Source organism: Rhineura floridana, chromosome 9, assembly GCF_030035675.1.
Source record: "Rhineura floridana isolate rRhiFlo1 chromosome 9, rRhiFlo1.hap2, whole genome shotgun sequence".
NCBI classification, from domain to species: Eukaryota; Metazoa; Chordata; class Lepidosauria; order Squamata; family Rhineuridae; genus Rhineura; species Rhineura floridana.
Window position 1 is genome coordinate 51379230 of NC_084488.1, and position 17027 is coordinate 51396256.

Sequence of the window (17027 nt, forward strand, 5' to 3'; positions counted from 1 at the left end):
TAGGGAGAGATTTTTACATCTTATCCACCAATAGTTGAAAGCGACAATAGGCATTAATGGGCTAGACTGCAAGTATTAAGCTGGGTAGAGGCACAAAGCAAGGGTGCCCATTGTCACCCCTGCTGTTTGCACTTGTTATTGAAGTATTGGCAAATAACATTAGATCCCATCCGGAAATAAATGGAGTAAGCACTGGGTGAGTAGAACACAGAATCAATTTATTTGCCGACGACGTGCTCTTAATGTTGAGAGATCCACTGAAGGCTCTGTCACTCCTAATGGCAGTCCTAGAAGATTTTGATAAAGTGGCGGACCTTCAAATTAATTATTCTAAGTTGCTAGTCTCCCCTCTAAATATGCCTAAATGGGAGAGAGATCAAATGTATAGATCATCAATTGGGATTCCAAGCTACAGAGGCTTCCGTTACCTTGGAGTAATTATCCAAAAGACCTCAATCAATCAATTATATAGAAGAAATATTGTTAACCACTGCAACTCAGTGTTAAATGAGTTATATTCTTGGAAACACCTTAATCTTTCCTAATTAGGAAGGGTAGTGGCGGTCAAGATGTCTATTCTTCCCAAATGTAAACACTTGGCAAAAGATACTTAATGATTTTGTCCATCATGGAAAGCCAAGTAGGTTCAATAAGCCTGCATTATATACACTGAAACATAAAGATGGCTTAGCTATGCCTAATTTACAGCTATACTACGATGTATTTCAATTAAAGCAGATGGCACATATCATTAACGGAAATGTAAATATCCCATGGGTTCAAATCAAATTGATTCCAAGGCAGTCCTCTCTCCAAGCAGTCCCCTTTCTACACCTGTCATGGGCAGCTATTCATAAAATAATAAATCCCTTTACTCATACCACCTTGTTGGTATGGAAAAGATCGGGGAAATTAACTCTGAGGGACCCCTCCAATCCCTTTCCTTGACTCCCCAGAGTTTTCCTCTCCCAAAAAATACCAACAGTTTTGAGACTGGAAAGAGAGAGGTTTGTTTAGGATTAGGGACTTAGTGGAAAGGGGACACCCAATAACTGAAGCCTCTTTGATAGAAAAACTGTGTGGTCTCCGAATCAATTGGTTTAGTATTCTACAGGTCATGCCTTTTATTAAGAGGCTAATAAGGGATGAGGTATGTCTTCATTCCCTCACGGATCAGCCTCTTTTATATATGATACTTATTGATGAAAAAATGGGAAACATGGATACCTTTTGTCAGGCTTGGGAAGATGACTTAAACATCCTAATAGAGGAGGCCAAATGGAATTATCTATGGACATCTTCCCCCTTGAAAACCACATCAGCCGATATACAAGAGACAACATTCAAAACCCTATTAAGATGGCACTGGACTCCAGTCAGACTCTATCACATTACAGGTCAAGTGTCACCATTATGTTAGAGGGGATGCAGTGAACAAGGAACATTAATTCACCTCTGGTGGAATTGTGGGGTGGTGTCTGAGTTTTGGACATGTGTCTTCACTGAAGTATCCCAAGTGACACTTCAGAATGTAGTTAAAGACCCATCCTTGGTGTTGGTGTCCCTTGAGAGCAACTTGAATCCTAAGGTAAACATAGGGAGCTGATTGCTTTATTGTTTACTGCAGCCGGCATTGAAATAGTGAGGCACTGGAAAGATCCTATAGGACCCTCACACTCGGGCTGGTTAGAAAGGGTGTGGGAGATTGCTTTGTCAGAACACTTAACTCAGTATAGAAGGGTGGTCTGTGGTCTAGCAAAAAATGACAAGTTTGAGAAAATATGGTCTCCCTTTATTAACTTTTTTAACAAGAAAGGGATCATTCGTTCTCCATGAACACATGCAACTATGTGAAGAGATTATATACATGTATTACAATGAAAATGTTGATGTCAGTAAGATAACTCAATATGAATAGTGTCCTCCAATGAATTTATTTGGTAACCTTACACTTTAAAAGAACCACACTGCATAAGTTTATATTTTGTGTTTGGTTGTTTATTCAAGAAAAGCATGTACAAGATAATATAATTTGCTGTACGTTCTCTTTGAAAATTAATAAAAGTATCTTGAAAAAAAATTACCAAAGGTGTTACTGGATTCACTTGCATGCAAAGATAATGGACGTAAATATTCCTGAAAATGTGGATTTTTTCCAAACAGTTGGCCATCAGTTATGTTGTTTCTGCTAATTTTGGCATGCAGCCCTTAACTTTTGAAAGAGATCTCAAACTTCAAATAAGTTCTTAACAACTGATGTAGGTAAAGTACATCTCATTATATGGCAAAAAGAACGAGCACACTTTTTTCCGAGAAATGTCACCTTGCACACATTTTTGGAGGGGTGTGCCTCTTCTGCCTTTTCAGTGACAGAAAAAAGTTATTTTGACTGTAGGTATATCAACATGTATAATGACTCTGCACAATTTCAACAAAATCCATTACTACGAAGCGACCCACACATGCCAAATTTTGCTCATTGAACATGGAGTGCTCTTTAAGCCTTAATTTTATGTTATGACACAATTAAATCATTACATTTTCAGTGTTTAGATAAAATATCATCCTTATTCCACAGACTGGTCAAGTCAGTGAAGCAATGACTCCAGTTTCAAAGCTATACTTACTTCTGCTTGACCAATTATGAGTTCTGCCCATGTTTTCCATAGTGGACACTTGTCCCGCTCTTCAAATGTTGTTTCATTTGATGCCCAACAACACTGTTCATGGTTGAACCACAGGGCACTGAGACAAATACCTTCCTTTAAATCAGTCATCCAGTCTGCAGCAATGTCTATCAACCCAGCCAATGCACCTGTTGTATTGAGAGAGATAGTTTAGCACTTTCAGAGGCCATAAATAGGCAAAACCATCATCAATTCACACAGAATGTAATAAAAACACATGCATTCAAACAACAGGCCTGGCTGAAATTGCTATTCCTCAAGAAGTAGATTACCAAATCTCTTCTACCAAAAATGCCAAAACATTAATGGTGCCATTAATTTAGAATTTGTTTCCAGCACACTACTTTACATTAGTGACTTAAGTGTGTGATGAGAAATATCCTTAATGGTGCTTCTCAGGATTAAGTCTGTATGACGACGGCACAGATAACCTGATCTTGTGAAGACAACATTGCACATGCAAAAAAGGTGCTGTGTGAATGGTTTCTATGGATGGATCTTGCATCTAGCAATTGGTAATGGACACAAAATTCCCACACTGGAACCATCCAGTGTTGGTGGGCTCTCCAACACTGGAGGCATTCAAGAGGCAGCTGGACAGCCATCTGTCTGGTATGCTTTAAGTTGGATTCCTACATTGAACAGGGGATTGACTCAATGGCCTTATAAGCCCCTTCCAACTCTACTATTCTATGATTCTATCATTCTCTGCAGATATTCAGCGCCATCAGCTATCACACCACCAATTACCAATGTGGTAGGGTTGTAAGGGGGACTGAATTCAAGCTTTTTCCACATCATGCAGTCAAGCATGATGTAATGTGTAGGCAGAAGGGGACAGGGCATGCTCTCAATGCATGCAGGGCACCATGTAAACAGTAAAAGCCTGCAAACTAGCTAGGCCCCCACTGAAAATGAGAGGACATAATTGGGTATTTTACTCTCAACAAATGAAGCTACTTTATATACCAAATCACACCATTAGTCCATCTTGCTCAGTACTGTCTACGGTGACTGGCAGTGGCTCTAACTAGCCTCTTCTAGCCCTACCTGGAGACATCAGGGATTGAACCTTGGACCTTTTGCATGCAAGGCAGGTGCTCTACCACTGAACTACAGTTCTTCCCCAAATTTGTAGCTCTCCTCAAAGTCATGTTGCCATGAATACCATTCCAAAGCAGATCTCCTTGATCCAAGGAGTAACCTGGAACAGCTATGCCTCATAATAACTCGTTAATGATGTCAAAGCCGACCGCACTAACCATCTGTTTTGGGCCTAAGTACATATAGATGTACACACAGTAATACAAGGACAGCCCATGATGCACACGCACATGATAAATCTAGATTTGGGCTAGAGATAAACTCTGCTTTCAAGAGAGTGGCTAAAGCCAGACAACTAGACAAATCTCTCTATTTGGGCTGAACTTTAAATGTTGGATTAAACTTTTTTCCTAATGGTTTTTAAAATCTTATTTCTTTTATTTTTTTAGTTTGCATCTTCTGAAGTATGCACAGGGGTGTAGTCATCCGGGGTCTCAGACCCCTTACCTTTTTGGGAACAGGGTCCCAATGTCTCCTGCATCCTACAAGCCAATGTAGGTAGCTGCTAAGAAGAGTCTTCTCACATGCTTCCTTGTCCTTTTCTGCTGATTGGAGTCAATCAGAGAGAAAGGAGGTGAGTCAGCCACTGAGAAGACTTTTTAGTAGCTAACACTCTCCCCTTTCATGCTGATTGACACCTATGGACGTCTGTTGTAGGAAAAGGCATTAACAAGGGTCTCCTCAACCCAGCAGCAAAAAAGGGGGAGGGAGGGATGTGGCTGTGACTATTATGAAGGGACCCCACACTTTTGAATTTGCTACTACACTACTGGATATGCATGTAAATTAGAATATCTACCATATTTCCTTTTTCATACATACAAACATCTATACACACATAAGTTTGGATACAAATCCCATATGCAAGTGAAAAATATTTCAATTCACACATTAGGGGGTTGTGTGTGCTTCCAATTTCCACCAATACTCCTCTCTCCACCTGCTGCAGCTCCCTGTGACGGATCACAGCCAGAGTCCCACCAGCCTTCACTGCTCTTCAGAAGGCACAAGAAGTTGAAGGAGAAGGATGGGGGAGAAAAGCCCTAAAGCACATACAATATTATTCTCTGTATACAAACCACCCTTAACACCCTTAACTCTTTGATTTAGTATTTACACTGAAATTCAGGCTAATATTTACACAGGCGTTCAGGGTGTATGTGTATATGGGGGTATGGGTTGTCCCCTATGACTTATTTCTAGTAGCACACTATTTGATCTCAATGAAGCTGGGCTGGAGGGGGTGGAGATGAGAATATGACCAGCAAGAACTTCTGGGACATAAGAGGACAAGTGAATCTTTTAAATGCTTAACAATCTCTAGGGAGTTCGATATTAATCACATTTCTTCTCAAATTAAAATGAGGAAAAGTAAAGGCTCAAGGTATCAATCAAAATAACCAAAAATTAGAGAACTGTTCAGTGGCCTCTGAGAAGAAGCAATCTGCTTTGAAACAATACCATCTCTCTCTCTCATATATACACATACACACACAGGGTAATTCTTAGAAAATACAAGACAATGTTGATATAGGACTGAGATAGCAATCTAATGAATTGGGGTCTGATGAAAGCACAAGCCCCACACAAGCAGAAGTTGCTGACTCCCATTTTATAAAATGAACTGTACAACCAGCCTGACTTGTTCTGTACCTGAAAGAAAAAATATATTGCTTACTGCATGTAAGTTAATATTTAACTTGGCAGGGAAACAAAAAGCCAAGAACTGCAAATGTTTTGCACTCAGCAATATTCTAATATTTGAAGTTGCACTCAAGAAGTCCATGAAAATTTAGTAGACGTAATAAAAATACTGTATGCAAGTCAATTTACCTAGACAAAGTTATAGAGACACAAAAATGGTTTGAAGTCAAGAGGAGGAAGAGTGAGGTATTCATATGTATGATTTACTGCACGATTTATTATACTCATCAACAAAATAAACAGAGATAAAAGCCTTCACCTTTATCTCTGCTCCACATACTGTAGATTGCCAATATTCTAATGATCAGATGTTAACATTGCACTCCAGTACTCATTTGTCTAGGAGTAAGCCCCCTTGAACTCAATAGAGACTTATTTCTGAGTAGACATATATAGCATTGCACTGTAAATATCACACAATTCATCAGGAGTTCTGTAAAAACTAGACAGGCTTCTTCAGATTGTTCCTACCTGATGCCAATCCAGTTAGTGTTACAACTAGCCATCCTGACCATGCATCATACAAACTCTTTGTCATCTCCCAGGCAGATTCTTTCTTCTTGCTATTGATCTGTAGAAACAAAATATTACCTGGTATATTATAAATCTTTATTTGGTTAACAAGCTATATGAAAAGTTTGTGTTCTCCTACTGAGAGATGGTCCTTCTCTGAACTATGTGGAATAGGCCCTGAAACTTGCTACATTCTTATGTCAATGATCACACCCTTCTTAAAGTTGTCCATCTGTGGCAAGTTGCCAGATGTTGGTGAAGTCAAATCCTTTTCCTACTGATGGATGTTCTCTTAGCCCTTCTGTTCTGAAGCTAAGGCCAATCTCCCATAAGCAAAATTCCACCTTTCCTGCCTGTTCGCCCCCTGCATAAGCTGATTTAGAAGGAGTCAAAGAGTGCTTCTCATGCTCAGAATGTACATGCAGACACATAACGAACCGTAAGTGGGACCTATAGCGGAGCCCACTTGCACATTCCCAGACAAAACATTTGTTCAACTTTGGTGTGATTAATCATTGTACTGGTTTATGGCATTGTAAATGAGAAATGAATTTTAAAAATTCACCCAGCAAAAAACCAGTTGAGTGTCGCTACTGCTGTGACTCAAAATTCAATAGGCACCAACAAACATGCTACAGATATGACACCCCTACTGGACACTGATTTAAATCACCATCTATTAATCTTACCAAACAATATGTAAACACATAATAAAAATGCAGTATCTTAAGGAGTTTTTACCCGTCTGTGTCTTTCTCTGTCTTTGCACTTCTCTCGCACCCAGTCAATGGTGTGGAAGTCATCATAAGTTCCAACCCCAGGAATGGGCTCATCCAAGAGGTCCAGTAAGTGCGTAGTACTGTTAATATTTCCGCCATTTGTCATTGTATAATGAGTTCCTGCTGTGGAATGAGAATTTTAAAAAATTAGTTTCTAACAGGAAATAACTATCTATTCAGCTTATACGTGCCAACATTCTAAACCTAAATCAAATAAACACCTTGTGGTATCATCGTCTGGATTGAAGATGATACTGGTTACTGATCATCAGTATGGATTTGTTATACATCAGCTCTTTAAAGACAAATCCTGTTGGAACCTATGGGCTCACACATGACTCAGTGGTCATATCAAGAGCACCTCACACTCGTTTTATCCTGGTATGTAATATTTATAGCAACAGTGAGGAAACTATCAGGCATAAATAGACAAAGGTGACTTAAGTTTTGGGCATTTTCTTCATATTAATACTTTTCTCCCACATTATTTTGTTCTACTGGTTTCAATTAGAGACCAAGGGTAAGAAAAACCTAAGGAGGTATAACAAAAACTTCCTATGATTACATTTCAGTTCACTTTATGTTTTGAGATATCAGTATTTTTACTGGTGATAGTGTCAAACTTCTTTGTAAATGAGGGTTCAGCAGACTTCTTTCAACTATCTATCCAAGGCTTACACTACTAAGTCTAAGACCCCTAATTGCTTCATGTGCTCCAACAGTCAAATGTGATTTCCATATCTACAGTGGATGAACTGTCATTTTCACCACTAAAGAATATGGGGTTCTAAAACAGCTCTTACTATGCACATCTCCACTCCATATGTCCCTCTGCCAGGCAGAAAGAGCATTCACCAGGTCACCTCTGATGAATGCGTGCCTCTAGAACCCCTGACATGTAACCAAACTCTGATTACGATTCTCTTTGGCAGAAAAACGAACGCAGAGCCACAAAAGCTCTGCTGCGTTCACACACCTGGGAAAATACGATAAACCTAGCTGGCTGCATTTATTCTTTCTCCTTCCCAGACTCAAAACAAGAACATTGTTGCTATCAGCGTTGTGGGCACAGCATAAACCCATTCCAGCTCCTCCTTGTCTTCTGAATGTGTGGGGCAGGGGTGAAGAAGAGCTCAGGTAAGCAGAGCAGGGAGCAATCAGGGAAATATTCTGATTTTATTTACAAGTCTGTGTTCATAGCATTTATTTCTACTGGGTAAGATTTGCAGTGGCAAATTAAGCCACATTATGAATCTATAACATGAGACAATCTCTGCCTCAACAGTATCACCATATTTCAGTGTTCAGCCACTAGATAGCATCTGGAGTAGGTGGATCTATTTGCTGGATGCTCACTGATTGTCTGAAAAATTAATCTGATCCAAATTCATTTCTCAGCAGACTGGGCCAGAAGTGTTTACAGGTGCCCCCACCCACTTAACAGCATGCGATCACAACTTACTGGAGAGATGGCAAGGCAAACTTCCAGGACTACTGGAACAAGGACCGAGCTTCAAACTCTAAGGTGCATGTTTGCTAACCATCCTAGTATGCTGGAAATAATGGGGAAGATAGTTCCCATGGCTCCCTGGTTACTGCCATGCAAGCTTGCACTCACACCCTTCTTCAAAGTGTGCTATGCTACATGCACACATACCTGCCATCAACTAAGATGGTGGCAGGGGAGTCAGCCCCTTAGGGAAGCCTCTGCCACCGTCCTGGTGGATGGCTGGTATGCGTGAGCAGCAAGCACAGCATTCACTACAACAGGAAAGGTAGGTGAGGCATGTGGACAGGCATCACAGGTCAACACTTTTGTAGGGGGGCCTGGCAGCTCCCCTCTGTGATCTGAAGCAGGGTTGGGAGTTGATGCTGCTGCAGATCATAGAATGGGAGCACTACCCTCCCACCCTAAGAAGGGACCCTTCGGGGCAGCTCTGGGCCACAGGGGCCCTCAGCCAGGGCCCAACTTGGCCACCCTCGGGCACTGGCCCTGTGTGGGGGGACAACTCCTGTGAACACTGACAGGGGCAAGTTACATATTCATTTCAAATGATTTGAATCAGTTCTGGAGAGTAAGCGGTCTGGCCCAAAATAGACTGGCTGCACCCCATTTCAGAGTTCACCTATGTCCTATCTGGCAGCTTCTTTTCCTTCAAAAAGCCAGCTGACGTTGCTTAAGACAAAACATTTTAAGTTTTACAGACTTTGGCTGCAATCCAATACACATTTACCTGGGAGTAAATCCAATGGAGCTTACTTCTGAGTAGAACTATATTGGATTGCCGCCTACATGGGCCAACTGCCGATTGTCTTCAAACAGGATTTAGTTCATAATCTCAAAAGACAGATTGCTATAAGTGCTGTCAAGTACAGGAAAGGCAGCATATAAATGTTTTAAATAAACAGAGTATGTGTACAATTTTCAGGAAACTATATTCATGTAGGCTAAGATCTCTCAGCACTATGACTGGGCTGCAAACAGCAGAATTGTGACTCTGTAACAGGTAGCATGTTATTTGAACAAGCGAGGTCAATAATCAGAAAGAGGCTATTAAGACATCTGCTCCAGTACTACATGAAATTTGGTCCAGGTATGGCACAGACACCACTACTTTACAGCCACACATATCGGTTATTCTGATCTAATATTCTTACTCTGAGTCAAGTCTCTTCTTTGGTGGAATATTGGGTAACATATCAAAAGTATCAAACAGAAAAGGTATTGCTTTTAAACAATTAAATCCTCAATGCTGCTTTCCAGCCAAATGACTAAGAGCCGCAACACTGCCAAACTGCAGATACTAAAGTCACTAAAATCATGAGTCTAGTTTCAAAATAGCAGCTTTCTATAGCTCAATTTCTCTTTTCCACTCTCCTTTCAGAAGTTTAGTACAAATGACATCCATATTTTCATCAGATTTCTTGAAACCATGAGATCTAGAAATGTGAATAATTTAGCAAAATGTCCATTTATAGATGCTCAAGTTTGCAGATGTTTTAAAACCCAAAGTCAAAAGTGTTAGAATGGTCAAACAGATATTAACGTGGAAGGTTATAAGCAGATGCCATTTACTATATCCAAAAGAAACAAACTAGAGATATTGAAAAAAAATATTTCATCTCCATTTGTTTAAATTGGGTTTTGTTTTTTATTTTTTGTAGTTATGTTTGTAAATGACTCTTTCCTCATATTTCCCTACATATCCTCCAGGTATCTTTTTGAAAAGCCCTCCAACACAAATAATTACCTCCCATCCACAACTATGCTGTTAGCAATTCAGTATAGCAAGTGGCTGGAGGAGTATTCTGAAGGTGTCCTTGGGTCATGACTAAACTATGAAAGTGGGTCACGCTGCAAGTATATTAGCTAATAAGTTTCAAGTAACACACTTCAAAACAGGAGTAGAGATACAGTTCAACACCTTCAGAACACTCCAGCTGCTCAGGGATAAATAACTAGTCCACAGCTTTTGTTTCTGTTTCAGACTACAGCTTGTTGTAAAATGTGGATAACCTTAACTATGGTTGTTTGAAACAAGCCAATCTCATGCAGATTTGGGGTACTTTTGGACCCCAGCTGCACTTTTCATTGTGTAATTTACACATAAACAGACCTACATGGTGTCCTAAGATATTGTTGCAAACTGTCACCCATACAGTATCCCCAAATTTCAGCCAGTTATTATTACTGTTTTCCTTCTGGAAACAAAAATACCCCAGAAATTGTGTTTACTCAATATGCATGGAGAAGAGAATGTATACTGCTAAAAAGATTCTACCTCATCTGCATCAGTGTTTTTTGGGCACAAGGTGCTTTGATAGTGTCAATCACACTTGTGGTGACCAAAGAAAGGTCTCTGTGGTACAAAGTGATCCATCCTTCCACTGGATATCTCACTGGGGTCCAAATATACCCCAAAGTCAGCCACTGTGATTTTTTTGCCGGGTCTGCATTAAGGTTAAAACCATGGGTTAAAAAGATGCCTTGTTTCAACAAGCCATAGTTAGGATCAACCTCGATTTATGGTTTGGGTGAAATAACAGATGGTTAATCAATGTAAGTGAATAAGTGAAAGCTTTCCACCATCTCCTCCCAGCAATACCAGAGGAATGCATGAACATGGACCTTTTTAACTCACAGCAAAGCACAAAAGGTTTCATACTTCAACTGGAGCCATACAAGATAAATATATTACAGCCTAAACTTCAAGAAATCTCCAATGACAATCCTATCTTGTAAAAACTAGACAAATTTTATCTGTTCATTCAGCTAAAGTAGTAACATTTATATGCCACTTTTCATCCATTCTTTTCAGACTGCTGATAAGGAGATTTCTTGGGATCAATTTTGATGAAGTGAGCTGTGCTCCCTGAAAGTCTATGCCATAAATTGAATATGTTACTCTTTAAGTTGCCACAAGACTCTTGTTATTACTTCTGGGGGCATGAATGCCTGGTACTGAAAAACAAGCTATTAAGTGTGCTTCAGATATGGGGATTCGTCCTATTTAATACTCATAATCATCTGCCAAAATGCATAATAGCAGAACGTTGCTTGAAATAAAGAACACAACCCAACAAAATGGATAAAAATAACAGGAGTTTTTTTAAAATGAGATTCTTTTGATTTTTTAAAAAATGTAAACACTAAGTTTCTGTTCAACACTTTTCTGGATATAAGCATGTTAGCCCTACATTTAACCTCTAAACGGAACCTATGTCTCTACCAGACGTTGGTCATTTTCTCTACGAGTGTTGAACCAATTTGATCAGTTCTCAGATATTAATGTTTAGACTCTACCTATCAATTACAGGCATTTCATTGTCACCTGATGAAAATGAACTGCTCTAGACTATCCAGTAACTCACTTATCATGAGCATTACAATTTTGTTTCCTACTTTGTTTTTGTAAGGGTGAGGCCGGACCAAATCAGGGTGAAGCAGAAAGAAGCAATACTGGAAACACAAAGAAAAAATAACATTGTCCTGTAGACAAGTTTCTCTATTCCCATACGAAGGCTAAAATCCTATATCCACTTGCCTGGAAGTAAACCCCATTCAACTCAAGGGGACTTTCTTCTGAGTAGGTATGAATTATGCTGTTGCTCTTACAACCAGCAACCATAATAGTTTGTAAGACCAGTAATAGAAGAATATTTAAAAAACATTCCCTTGGAAAGCATACCGAATGTTTACAATGTGACAAAGAGATAAGACCTGACTGTAAGAATGAAACAATGTAAACAATATTCTATTTAGTCGGGATGTGTGCACCAACCACAAGATTAAGTTCTGATCTGCAAGCCTCTTAAGGAAGCAGCCCAATCTGTTCTGAGTAATTCTGTAGTCTGTCCAATTTGACTTGTATTTTGGGTCTGAAGCAGCTTCATTAAAAATGAAGCTCTGATGTTTCCCATCATTCATTACTATGGGGGAATTAAAAAACAGCTATACCTTTTTTTCTTTTTTACAGGAAATTTGCAGGAATAGCGGCCTCTCCAGAATGGCCTAATCCTGCAAAATTTCAGGAAAATACATCCAAGGGTTTGGGAGCTGGAACCTTGATAATTCAGAAAAAGGGAAAGATCTTATTGGAGGGAAGGAAAGACTGGATGAAATTTGCAGCTATGGTTACCCCTTCTGAAGGCATGAACTCTACCACATTTCAGAATTATAGCTGCAGTAGTGTTCAAGCAAGGACAACCATTACAGTTTGGGTTGTATAAAGAAGGGATCACTTGCCCTCCCATATAGGTTTGCGGGTAAATGGTTTTAAAAATTGCAGACATTACTTGTTGTGATATCTGTAATCACAAACAGATCACACAGAAAACACTTGTACTGTTTCAACTTTTATGTGACTTACACCAAGCCATTTATAAACACAACTAAATATTGCCAAGACTCATAGCAAAGAGCCTGGCAGCCACCTTGAGATGCATTGGTACATGAGGAAGGAAAGCTAGAAAACATTTGGGAGGACTGGTACTCATCAACAATGCCACCATAGCCAGTGTTCAAATAACCAACTAGCTAGAAAACCTTTAAGAGAAGATCTAGCTGAAACTTTGATTACTTCTAAAAAGCATTCAGAAAACATGGTTTCCAGCAATATCCACAATTCCTGGAACAAAACAAAACTTTGGTCAGACTTCTAACTTAAACTTAAAAAATTGTCAATACAATCTTCATACTGTTTTATCAAAGGCTCACTGCCAGTGAGATTCCATTTTGGAGTGCATAAGCAGCGAGCTTCTAAAAGCAGCTGCTATGATTCACCCTCCCCAACTGCCCTTAATTTCCAGAAGCACTCTCTGCCCTGAGCACAACCCCTCCTGGAAAGAAATCACAATAGTCTTAACTCGTGATGCAGAGAACACATTCCCTAAGTGAGGAAATCAGAGCTTTCTGAAAATGTTCTACCATGCCTCACATGAATCAGCACAAGCAAAGGATGATTAGTTAAGAATGCTAAGTATAAACAGTTGTATGTATCAATATGAAGATTACTTTGTGCAAAATGGAAAGCTGGACTTAATGTGAAGTGTCCTTCTGGTCAGCAGAAGGTGGAGCAGACAGGAATGGGTTAACTCTCCTGGAGGCAGGGTCAGCACTATAACACAAAGGTTTAGCTGGTGGCCGGCCAGAAGGGGAGGAACCTTCTCCCATTCTCCAGTTTGTGACACAGCCGTAAAAAAACGAGTACTGAGAAGCTGGCCACTCCACCTACACGAACTTGAAACTTGAACAGAGGATAGAATAAGAGCAAGCGTTAACAAATCAGCACACAGTGCCAGGAAGGGATGAAGGGAGTCCTTACTACTCTATCCAGAGGGTGAGCAACTGGCAGTTGCCAGAGGGTTTTCGGAAAGGTGCCCTCCCCACCCCACAGCCTAGGTTTTGCTGCAGGGTGGGGCTGTCTGCTCCACTCTCCGCTGACCAGAAGGACATTTCACGGTAAGTCCAACTTTCCATTCTCGGTCAGCAAAGGAGTGGAGCAGACAGGAATGGGGTGTACATGAGCAGTGACCCCCCTTACATCCTTGGGTGGGAGCAAACCTAGGCCACCACCCTCTGAAGAACCCTTCTGCTGAAGCTGCTTTCGGCAGAAGCAAATTTATCCACCTTGTAGTGCTTGATGAAGGTGGATGGGCGAGCCCAGGTGGTGGCTTTGTAGATTTCCTCTAGCGGGGCATCCTTGTGGAGTGCTGCTGTGGTGGCAGCCCCTCTGAGTGTGCAGTGATCCCTGGAGGGAGAGCTCTCCCTTTTGCCTGATAGGCCTTAACTACGTAATCCCTCATCCAGCGGCTGATGGTGGACCTGGACACCTTTAATCCCTGCACCCCTTGTTTAAAAGACACAAACAGGGCCTCAGACCTCCTGAATGGTTCTATACAGTCCAGGTAGGTCCGAAGTGCGCACCTGACGTTGAGTTTGTGCCACTTTTTCTCCCTGCGATGGACTGGGTTGGGGCTGAAGTTGGGTAGAGAAATGTCCTGTCCCCTGTGGAATGAGGAATTGACCTTGGGTAGAAAACTGGAATCAGGGCAAAGAATCACCTTGCCTGGGTGAAAAATGCATAGCTCCTCCCAGATGGAGAGAGCCCCCAGTTCCCCCACCCTCCTGGCTGAGCTGATTGCCACCAGAAAAACTGTCTTAAGGGTGAGGTCCTTGATTGGTATTGAATGTGCTGGTTCAAATGAATACTGTGAGAGAGCTCTAAGGACTAACAAAAGATCCCAGGAGGGAAACCTGTGTTGCACTGGAGATGACAGCAGGGTTGCCCCTAGGAGAAAGTGTTTGACTCGAGGGTGAGAGGAAATGGAATGGCCCCCCACTGTCGGAAACAGACTGCCTAGGGCCGCTGCCTGTCTCTTGAGCATGTTGAGAGCTACCCCCTGGTCCAGACCGTCTTGCAGGAAGTCGAGAACGGTGCGAATATGGCATTCCGCAGCAGGTAACTGTTTGCATCTACTCCACCTGTTGAACGCCTTCCATGTGAGATCATAAATTCCCTAGGTAGATTGTTTGCGAGAAGCCAGAATGATGGAAACAACCCTCTCAGACAGCCCCTCTTCACTTAGCCACTGCCGCTCAGCCTCCAAGCGTGAAGGTGGAGCCACTCTGGATCTGGGTGAAGGATGTGTCCTTGTGAGAGGAGATCTGGCCTGGAGGGAAGACGCCACGGCAGACTGGAGCTGAGGTCCACTAGGTCGGAAAATCACAGTCTCCATGGCCAGTGTGGAGCCACCACTATCACCTGGGCCTGGAGAACTCTGATTCTGCGTATCAGCCTGGACAGAAGAGGTAGAGGCGGGAAGGCGTAGAGGAATCCCCAAGGCCAGGGGGCTGACAGGGCGTCTATGTCCTGGGCACGTGGATCCCACCTTGTGCCATGAACTGGTCCAGTTGGGCATTCACAGATGAGGAAAACAGGTCCATGCATGGGAGCCCCCACTTCTGAGTGATCTCTAGGAACATGTCCCGGTGAAGCGCCCGCTGTCCCTGGTGGACTTGTTCCCAGCTCAGCCAGTTGGCCTTTCTACTCACTGGAAGAGCAAGTTGGTCTCTCTCTGAAGCGGGCCTGATTTTGTGCCCCCTTGTTTGCAGACATGTGATTTGGCTGTGACGTTGTGGGTGCGTACTAGCACATGAGTCTGATAAATAAGAGGTAGGAACTCCTGGAGTGCTAGTCAGATTGCTCTGAGCTCCAACCAGTTGATTGACTGGCATCGCTCCTGCACTGACCACTTCCCCTGTGTGATGTTGCGAGCAACAGGTCGGCCCCCCAGCCATATAGGCTCACATCTGTGGTGACTACTGAGACTGTTGGAACTCTGAGGAAAAGGCCTTTCTCCAGATGAGGTAAACATTCCCACCACTGGAGGGACTCCCAGCACATGTCTCAGGAGGGTGATAAGCCAGTTCTGGCACGAGGTGATCTGGTCCCAATATGGAAGGAGAAGCCACTGCAGGGCTCTTGAGTGGAAGCACGCCCACTGCATTGAGTCTATGGCTCCTATCATGGAGCCCTGCAGCTGAGCCAGTTCCATCAGAGGAGCCTAGCTGCCTTGCAGGCACGTGTGCAGCTGGTGCAGGAGCTTGTCTGTGCGATCGTTGGTCAGGAAGAGCTTGCTTTGAGCTGTGTCGATGACGACTCCCACATGTTGAAGGCGCTGTGTGGATATCAGATGGCTCTTGTTCCTGTTGATGATGAAGCCATGGTTCTCCAGACACTGGATGGTAGTCTGGAGATCCCGTTGCGCCACTGTTGCTGAAGAGGCCCTCACCAGAAGGTCGTCCAGGTAAGGGTATACATGGACTCCCTGAGTGCGAAGGTGTGCCACTGCTGCTACCATTATTTTGGTGAACATCTGCGGGGCTGAGGCGAGGTCAAAGGACATGGCCCTGTACTGAAACTGGTGGTGGCAGTGCGCAAAGCGGAGAAAGTGTCTGTGCTGCTGGAGAATGGGGACATGCAGTTATGCCTCCGTGAGATCTATACATTCCAGGAAGTCCCCAGGTTGAATGACTTCCGCAATAGACCTGAGCGCCTCCATCTTGGAACTTCTTTGTCCGCAGGAAGCGGTTCAGGAATTTTAAATCCAAGATGGTGCTGTAATTGCCGTTGCGTTTGGGAACTGTAAAGAAGACAGAGAAGACTCCTGATGCTCTGGCACGGGTTCTATGGCATGTATCTCGAGAAGGTGAGAAATGGCATCAAGGGTTCTCTGCCGCTTCTCTGGCTGAAGAGATGGAGGAGCAGTCCTCCATCTGTCCTGCGGGATGGTGGCAAACTCTAGTCCTAATTTGGCCTGCAAACCCATTGTTCCCAGATCATCACAACCTGACATCATATCTGTAATCGGGTGTGCAGCAGGCAGACACATAGCTGCCAACAAACCACCTTCTGGTGGGATGCCAAAAAACAGAAAACCTTAGTGGGGAAGACTCAAATTGGGAATGTGACATGCATCCAGTTATAGATGCATCATTCTGGTTAAAGTACATAGGCTGCAATCCTAACCAGGTCTACTCAGAAGTAAGTCCTATAGAATTCAATGGACCAACAGCCATATGAGGTAGGTTAGGCTGAGAGTTCTAGTGGCTGGCCTAAGGCAGTAAGTGAGCAAAAAAAGGTGGGTAAAGTTCAGTTTTAAAAATGTGAAATTGCACAAGCTCAGTGTATTTTTGTTGCTGTTTATCAAGGCTTTGAGTGCTTTTAAACAGTTGTAT

The 17027-nt window shown here is 42.3% G+C and overlaps 1 protein-coding gene across 12 annotated transcripts in view; it reads right to left on the reverse strand.

Annotated features, from left to right (window-relative positions):
* Window positions 1–17027, reverse strand: part of CLCN3 (chloride voltage-gated channel 3) — a 76724-nt gene that overhangs the window by 23621 nt on the left and 36076 nt on the right. For all 12 annotated transcript variants that reach the window (XM_061584102.1, XM_061584109.1, XM_061584099.1 and 9 more), the window contains 3 exons: window positions 6750–6910; window positions 5967–6066; window positions 2628–2815 (listed from right to left, as the gene is read on the reverse strand). In XM_061584102.1, coding sequence (XP_061440086.1) covers window positions 2628–2815; window positions 5967–6066; window positions 6750–6910 — 449 coding nt within the window. The remainder of the gene's footprint in view (window positions 1–2627; window positions 2816–5966; window positions 6067–6749; window positions 6911–17027) is intronic.